The sequence below is a fragment of the Pinus tabuliformis genome, chromosome 7 (genome assembly GCF_031772625.1).
Source record: "Pinus tabuliformis cultivar Carrire ecotype Pingquan chromosome 7, CPIR1, whole genome shotgun sequence".
Lineage (NCBI taxonomy): Eukaryota > Viridiplantae > Streptophyta > Pinopsida > Pinales > Pinaceae > Pinus > Pinus tabuliformis.
This window is the reverse complement of record NC_142293.1, coordinates 1,641,456,218-1,641,465,508: the sequence shown is the minus strand read 5'-3', so window position 1 is coordinate 1,641,465,508 and position 9,291 is coordinate 1,641,456,218. Positions and strand designations below refer to the sequence as shown.

General features: G+C 32.4%; 1 protein-coding gene across 1 annotated transcript; it reads right to left on the bottom strand.

Annotated features, from left to right (window-relative positions):
- Nucleotides 1-2,778: 2,778 nt before the first annotated feature.
- LOC149254665 (triacylglycerol lipase OBL1-like) lies at nt 2,779-5,105 on the bottom strand. Its single transcript, XM_089457058.1, has 5 exons — nt 4,802-5,105; nt 4,472-4,710; nt 4,319-4,352; nt 3,519-4,201; nt 2,779-3,430 (listed from the first exon to the last, which is right to left on the bottom strand). The coding sequence occupies exons 1-5, from the start codon at nt 5,073-5,075 to the stop codon at nt 3,080-3,082; spliced, it is 1,581 nt and encodes a 526-aa protein (XP_089313184.1). The 5' UTR covers nt 5,076-5,105; the 3' UTR covers nt 2,779-3,079.
- Between the last annotated feature and the right edge of the window lie 4,186 nt (nt 5,106-9,291).

Below are 9,291 nucleotides of genomic sequence, written 5' to 3'. Positions count from 1 at the left end.
AATATTGTCTACACCAAGAAACTGGGTAAGTCTCTTATCATTCTTGTTCTTTATGTTGATGATCTTATCCTTATTGGTACTGATCCCAATCTTATAAACCATGTGAAGTCCATCCTTAAAAAAAAGTTTGAAATGATAGACTTAGGACATTTGCATTATTTTCTCGGTCTTGAAATATTGCAATCCAAAGAAGGTATTTCCCTTTCTCAATCCAAGTATGCATGTGATATTCTAAGCCACTTTCACATGGAAGACTGTAAGCCAGCCCCTTCTCCCTTTCAGTCTGGAGCCAAACTTTCAGTCACTTCTACTTCCCCTGAAGTTGATGCTACCTTATGCCGTCAGCTTGTTGGAAAAATTTTGTATCTGACCCATACCCATCCTGACCTTTCCTTTGTTGTTGGCCTTGTTGCTTGGTTTATGCAAAACCCACATGAAATTCATTGGAAAGCAACTAAAATAATACTTCATTATGTTCGAGGTACAATTCAGTTTGGGATTCATTACAGTGTAGAAGCATCTCCTCTATTAGTTGGTTTCACTGATTCTGATTGGGCTAGTGACCCTGATGATCAGAAGTCTACTGCAGTTTATGTCTTCACTCTTGATTCTAGACCTGTTACATGGGCTTTGAAGAAACAAAGTGTCATTTATCTTTCTTCAGCGGAAGCAGAGTATCGTGGCACCGTTGAAGCTAGTAAGGAAGCCCTATGGCTTCGTTAGATCCTGTCAGAGTTTGGTTTTCAGCAACAACACCCGACTACACTTTGGTGTGATAATCAAAGTTCCATTCAACTATGCAAAGATCTAGTCCAACATCAGTGCAACGAACACATTGAAGTACACATTCACTTCATCAAAAAGCTCATTCATGACCATGTTCCTGAAGTGAAATATTGTTCAACTAATGATCATGTTGAAGACATCTTTACAAAGGCTCTCACAGAGGCAAAGTTTACTAAACTTCGATTTATGGTTGGAGTTCAAGAGGTTATCACTAAGGGGGGATAGGCTCTAATGCCTCCATCCTTCTCCTATTGTGTCATCTGTGTACATCCTTCAATCCTATCCCAAGTTGTTTTTAAGGGGGGATGTTAGGATACTCCGACACATAGGAAATAATTAAGTATAACTTGGTCTAGTGTATAGTTAGGTAAAGTGTGTTTCTTTAGTATGTACTTTTTGTAACTTACAATCTGATGGTCATGATATGTTCTAGACATGAAGTGATCTGATGGTTCATTCTCTCCTCAGTATTACCAACACTTCTGTGGCTTAACACCCAATTGGTCCATGATCTCTATTTAAAGAGCATGGTGGGTCATTTGTTAGGTGATCATTCATCAGAGAAGCTTATGTAAATTTTCTTTCTTTTATTTAATAAATTGTCTGAAGTGGCTTCGTTAACTCAAACCGTGGACTGTTTCCGTCTTTGAAGATTTTAACCACATCAAAAATACTAGTGTACTGATTTGTGAGCAATATCCTTTGATATTCTATCTAAAAAACTTACCATGTAAATTCCTATAATTAATATAAAAATATACATAATATTATATATATATATATATATATATATATATATATATATCTTAAAATGTTTATTTTTCTCATCGCATTATCATAAAAGTTAAAATTAATAACTTTATAAATGATAATTATAATAAAAAAAATCAAACTTTTAATGAGTAGACCCAAAGAAACACAATTATTAAAGTCATCCTAGTCCTATTCTTTTGTGAAAAGTATAAAACTAGACAAGATAAAAATCACACTACTTTATCTTTTATCCACATATCTTCTTACTTGTGTCAAAGTCCTTTATACCAACCAGCACACGTTTAACATATTCGAAGATTTAGGAAGGGATTGGTGTACACAAAAACCCATTCGGATATTTTGAAAGAATTTAAGTTGTTTTTCGAATTTTAAATTATGTAATAAAAATTTAAAATATTATCATTTCTTATTATATATAAAAAGTATTTTAGTATAAATTAATTGAGTTGTTTTTTGAAAAATTTTTGGAGATTTTTTTCGATGGGTTTTTCTAGTTTAATTTTTCTAAAATATGGCAAGAATTTATTGAAATCACAAGCTTGATAGGTAACCCCTGTACAATCGAAATACCCTAGGGATTTTCCAGTGTGTTGAATCCATATATATAGTCAAAACACTAGTTTAAATAACACAAATCAATATTTCACCTCAAAATGTTCAACTATATATACAGCCAAAAAACTAGTTTAAATAACACAAATGAAAATTTCATCTCAAAATTTTCGACCACACCAAAAAGTCCAAAAAATTATACTAAAAACAACTCCTAAATTAAAGATCAAAGTACATTATAATTTTTTAAATCTTTTTTACTACAAAATTCATTATTCAAAAAAACTAGACAAACCACCCCATATATATATATATATACCAGCGAAAATAAACCATATAATAGAAATTACAAACTGCAAAAATATATCTAGTCTAATTAACTTGGAAAGCCATGTGCATCCGAAAACAAAACTTGGTTTACCAAAAAAAAATCTAAAACATACCATATCGAATTTACAGAAAGTTGAGACATCAGTGAGAGCTAAAGGGTTTCCCCGAAAGGCTTTACCAAGTTATTTTCCTTTATTAAAACTTCAAAATCTATATTATCAAAGTTATTTTCCTTTGTTAAATTACTATATTTTTATGCATGTAACATAAGGAATCCAGCTAATAGAAAACAGAAAAAATTCAATCACCCATAATCCTAATAACACAGAATATTCACTCTATTAGTGGCTATTATAATAGTTGACAATAATGTCATGACAGAACAATGTTTTTGCTGTGGAGCGAACAATGTTCATTCTCTAAGAGGGGAAGGTACAGTAAATTATCACTAATATATAAGTCTATATAAGTCTCGTCAATAGTAAATTATCACTAATAGATAAGTCTCGTGAATGGAGAATAAACGCATCCCTCACAATCTTGTCATGGCTGCGCACATTTAAAGGCAAAGGAATAAAGAAGCTACCACTCTTCCACCAAACAACAGAAGTGGCGTTCAACCAATTAATTCCACGCCTTATTTACTTTTTCCTATCCCATCTTCCCAGCAATCCATCATTTCCGTTGTCCCTTCCTCCCCATTAATTAATGGAGTTTCAATTCCATCGATGTCTGAATCTTCGTCTGTAACAGTTGAGTCTGTGTGACCCAATCTAATTGCATTCACATAGTTCACGGGACTGTGTGCAGACATACCCGGTAACAAAATTCCCATAAATCTGAAACACAGTGCGAACCAACCTTCACTGAAATCTTTCCCCATCGCGTATCGGATGATCAGACTGTACACCAGCTCCCACGTGGCAGTTATCATATTCGGTATGAAGTATAAGATGGAGAAATTCCCGTTTGGTACTTCCTTCACTATCTGCAATGCAATTGAGGCACAGAAAAAGTAAAACATTACTTCTTTTTTCAAACAAAAGAATAACATAAAGATGTTATGAAAGTAATACCTTTTGTTTGTAGAAGCTATTGTAGTAGAGACACAATCCACAATGCTTGAAAGAAAGTGCTTCATCATCATATGGAATCCTGGGAATCATGTCGTTGCAGTACACCGTTCTGAAGTACCTGGTCACAGGTTCATTCAGATTCATATTCATAAAATCTCGGAATTTTCGATCCCCAACTCTGGGTTGTCCAAATGTATGAACTGCTAACAGCTTGTTCATAAGCTGTGTTTTTTTATGTAGGAGGAGTATTGCAGGAAACAAAATGGCCAGAGCACCACCCAAACTGTGTCCTGTCACAATAAACTTGGCATCCTTGTGCTCTTCTAGCAATGTGCTCAGCTTTTTGCGTATGGCATAGTAAGCCAGAGGCTTTTTCTCGTCTTCTGTGACAAATTCATCTGGCAATTCAGCGTTGTCATGATCATGAATTATATCTTTTCTCTTACGCTCCGATGGGGTTTTTAAGATTTTTTTATTGGAGCGATTAGCCAAGCCCATTGCTTCAAGGAATCCCACATGAACTTTTCCAAGAGAGCCCATTTTGTGCCATGAGAAGTCGAAGTCTGTGATCCAGTTATCTGCATCAAATAGCCCCGTTCCCCTGAAAGCAACCACCACCAGCCTAGCATCTACTGGTTTATCACAGAATATGAAGGCTTGGGTACTGTTTTTTCCCAGATAATCTGTGCATATATAGGATAGCATACATTAATACATGCAGAAAATCAGAAACTGCTAACTTCCCTACAAAAAAAAATAATGCATGGAAATCAACACATCTGAGGCAATTAACTCCTTACTGTTCCAACAATCGAAGAACTCCACAAAATGCATCTGCAAAAAGGCAAATAGTCATGAAGCATATATGCAAAATGACCAATATATTGATGTGGCAAGTAAAATTCCAGTAACGTGTGACTACTGAAACTCAACCTATACTTAACATTAATTACCTTCCAACGTTTAGTGACCACATTCCTGATAAATAATTCATTTTCATAGGCCAGTTTGGAAGCCATTATGCAAACTTCTGCACAATATCGGCTCCCTGCTTGAATTATTGTTGTCCCCCTATTACAATCTCCATTGAGTACAGTTATTTCTCTTTTGTCCAAATCCAGACGAGGATCCAAATACCCAATGGCGCTTCTGAACGTTTCACTATCCCTCTGGGGGATGATTATGCCTCTTCCTGAACAAAACAAGGATCCAGTCAATAATAAATTAAAAGGGCTATTTTATTAGTTGAAATGATAACAATGCATGTGATAGAATATCTGGACCTGTCAGAACTCTGAAGATTATTCCGAGAAGCCCTCCGTTGTGTGAGGGCAGATTTAAAATCTGCTCGATACAGTTACCGAGGTGGCACATGGGTTTCTCAACCCAGTGGAGAAATTGAGTGAGGAGGAACGAAACCAAGATGATACAGAATCTATATAATATAACGGGTAGATGGGTGACATGGTGATCGGGATATTCGATGAAGCGCTGTGCAATTAGGGCATCCATAAACCCTCCATTTTTATGGTGGAGTATAAGGTAATCGTTAGCCATCTCTGTGTGATCTTAATGTGCTCTGCAACTTCTGATGCTCGCTATATGATGAGAAGAAATGAAATGCGCTGTGCGGTTGCCATGCTTTTCCCAATGAAGTCTTCACATTTTTTCCAGGTTGCGTCAAGACGGTGGGCCTCCCATTAATTTATCTAAATTTATTGTACAGGTATAATTCAAAACAATTTTCTATTCTTAATTTGAAATATGAATTTGATCTCTTTACAGAACCAGAACCAAAATATACTATAGTTGTTTTAATTATAAAACACAATAAAACTTATTAAAAATCAAATATTTTTTAGGTTTATTATAGTTCTCTGCCACTTAAACATTTCAATAACCTTATTCTCAATGGAAAATAGTTACACTTCATTTTTTTTTAAACTAAACTATATTTTATTGATATTTAATAATCAAGTTTTATTGATATTTAATAATCAATAATACAAATTATGGCTCATTTTTTTAAAATAATAAATATTTTTAAAATTGATCATGTAAAAAAGTATATAGTACTGAATAAAAAAAATATAATACTATATATATATATTAAATTAAAAAATATAATTTAATTTAAATCTTAAAAGGTTTATCTTCTTATGTCATTATCATAAAATTTAAAATGAATAACTTTATAAATAATAATTATATAAAAAATATAAAAAAATTCAACCTTTTAATGAGTAGACCCAATTAAAGCCATCCCAGTCATATTCTTTTATGAAAAGTATAAAAACTAGACAAATCATTAGGAGCATAAAAATCACACAACTTTATCATCTTCTTACTTATGTCAAAGTCCTTTATACCGACAAGCACGTTTAACATATTCGAAGAATTAGGAAGGGATTAGTGTACGGAAAAACCCATTCCGATATTTTAAAAGAATTTAAGTTGTTTTTTGAATTTAAAATTATGTAATAAAAAATTAAAATATTATCGTTTTTATAAATAAATATTTTATTATAAATTAAAGGTCAAAGTATATTATATTGTTGAGTATATGTTGGGTATGTGTTATATTATTTCTGTGACTAGCTCTACATGTTGTACATTACCTCACAATGCGGAGGTCATAGGGGGGTGGAGGCCTCCCTTGTTAGGGGGTTTATAGGAGTCCAATAGTCCCCTTGCACGAACGCACGATAATTTTTTTAATGCGGAACGAAGAATAGTTGGGTGGACCTAAGGATAGGGGGCAGACCCAAAGATGGTGGGAAGACCTACCCATGGTTTTGTATATGGGTTTTGCACATGGTTTTGGGCATGATGATTTTTTCCCATGATATTTTATAGATACGGTCAAGGGAACTACAGTGATGTTCTAATCCATGGTTAATGGATTGGTGTTTATGAATGCTTTGACATGTATATATATGTAACATTGAAAAGAATATAATGAAAAATCAATTTGGTTTTTCCAATTTGGGTTCCACGAGAAAATCTTTGTGTATATGTTTTTATGTTCTAGCCATTATATATTTATTATGTTTTAAGAATTTTTTTGCAAGTGATTTTTGTACAAAGTTAAGACCTACAATATATTACCTAGCATTTCAAAACTCTGTCCAAACTTCAGTTGATCATATTTTCTTTTTAAGATCATTTCTCAAGGATACAATGCCAACTTCTAGTTTCTCACATTGTCCTTCCTTTTTAGTCAACTGGTTAGTCACCACTTCATTCATTCTTATTGATTCTTCTAGCTGATTTTTAAGCATGACAATAATTTTCTCTATTTCACAAGATTATGATCCTTATCATCATACGTCTACAATAACTCCTTTTGTGTTTTGCTTTTTTATTTTGAGTCTCTTAATATGTTTTAAAGTAGAGATAAGTTCCCTTCTAGAATGTACCTTCTCTATAATATCTTATTCTAAATCAAATCCCTCTAGCTCAACATATTAAGCCCCCATGGTCATGAGAAGATATTACTTAACATTCTTATCATATGCATAGATGCCACTATCTTTGGATGAAGAACATGTTTCCTTTCCATGCTTATAAGGTTTTCTCTCCTCTTCATGTTCTTCTCTATCACTGCTATTTTATGTACTTGCATATGAACATCAAGAAGGAATATGACACATTATTCTACAATTACAACAATAGTAGCTTACCTATTAATTGCACCTCTTTTGCATCTCCTTGACCTTTAGCTTTGTCCTTTGAATATGATTTTTTCTTTTGATGATCAACAACTTGAGATTTCATGACTAGGGGATCTTCATCATCATTTGGTTCATTAATTGAGAAGTCATGGTCCTAAATGTGTACTTCTTCCTTTTGATATGACTTTTGCATCTTTCCCTCATAAATTATTTTGAGCTTATATAGCATTTATTTTGCAATCACATAATGAATTACCTTATCGTAATATGAATTTGACTATGCACTCAAGATTACCTTCATAGATTTTGTATTATGATTATTTTTCTTCTTTCCATCCAATATAGATATCCATACATATAAACTAAGAGCCATTAGATGAAATTTCATTCTTACCTTCTAGATTTTATAATTTGGTCATTTCAATTATGGTACTCCATAAGTTGAAAAATCATCATCCTGGTCAACCATGGTCCCTTGTAATCTACCTTCTAGTGGTTAAGTTATTCCTAAGGGAACCTTCTCTGATACCAATTGCTGGAAACCAAAAATAACATTGAGAGAGAGGTAATTCAATATTATACAATTTTTAGCAGTTTTTAATATCTTCAAATTACTAACAATGGCCACACAACAATACCATAAATAAAAAAACTTGTTAAAGCAAAGGAGTCAATAATGATTTGTAATGATACAATAATTATTGCATCAATTTATGAAAAGTTTTGAGTCACCAAAGATTTGTAAATCAAAGATACATTTATCTAAATAAAATTTCAAAGACTTGTAAATCAATGATGCTTTTATCTAAATAAAACTTCAAGAGAATCCATAGAGAAACAACTATTTGTCTACATAAAACTTCAACGATTTGTCATGAGGTAGTTATAAAGCAAGATATTCAATTGTAAAGGGATTAGAGACATCAAGAGCTACATTAAAAAAACATTTCTCTTCACATTAAACTTCACAAGGAAAACATTTTCAAATTGTACACGTGAATAAAATTTTAAACTCTAATACTAATAATACTTTTATAGCAATATGTTATTTCACACTTAATACATTATTAATAAAAATTGTCATTACAATGATTTTAAATAAAATATTTATGTTGTGAAAAATGAAATGGTATTCTTTTATTAGGAAATTTTAATACTAAAACAACATCTAATTAAATGATTTGTAAACTGTTATAAATATTCTATTAAAATTTTTGTTATAATAGATATAATAAAATTCTACCCGAACTTTAAAATCTATATTATAAAGGTTATTTTCCTGAGACTTCTAAATCTTGATTATTATTTGCATACATGTCATATAAAAATTACAAATTTATTAAAAAAAAATACCAACTCCAATCCCTCAAAATCATAATAACGCGAGAATATTTCAATAACATCACAACAGGTTGCACAGAAGTGGGTACCATTTCAGTCAAAAAATGGGAAGGCCTCTGCAACTGATAAAGTTGTAGCTGACAATAAAGTCATGACAGAATAACTTGTACTAGTCGACAATAAAGTCATGACAGAACAATGTTTTTGCTTTTTGGCTGATAATCTACTCGAACGAACAATGAAGATTCGATATTTTCATATTCAGAGAGTGGAAGGTACAGTAAATTATCACTAGTAGATAAGTGGAATAAAGAATAAAAGCATCTGTTACAATATATCATCGTTACGCACATTTAAAGACAAAGGAATAAAGAAGCTACCAGTCTATGTCTGAATCTTCGTCTGTAACAGTTAAGTCTGTGTGAATTAGAGCTGGAGCCAGTCTAATTACATTCACATAGTTCAGGGGACTGTGTGCAGACATACCCGGTAACAAAAATCCAATAAATCTGAAACACAGTGCGAACCAACTTTCACTGAAAATTTTCCCCTTCGTGTATCGCATGATCAGACTGTACACCAGTTCCCACGTTGCAGTTATCTTATTCAGTATGAAGTATATCTTAAAATAAGATAATTATTCAGGCATTAGTTAAATTCAGAGAGTTAGTTAATTCAGTGATTGAGCGATTGAGTATTTGAGTGTTGAGTCAAGTTGAGTTAAGTGAGATGATTTTTAGTGTGTGATTGCATGTTAA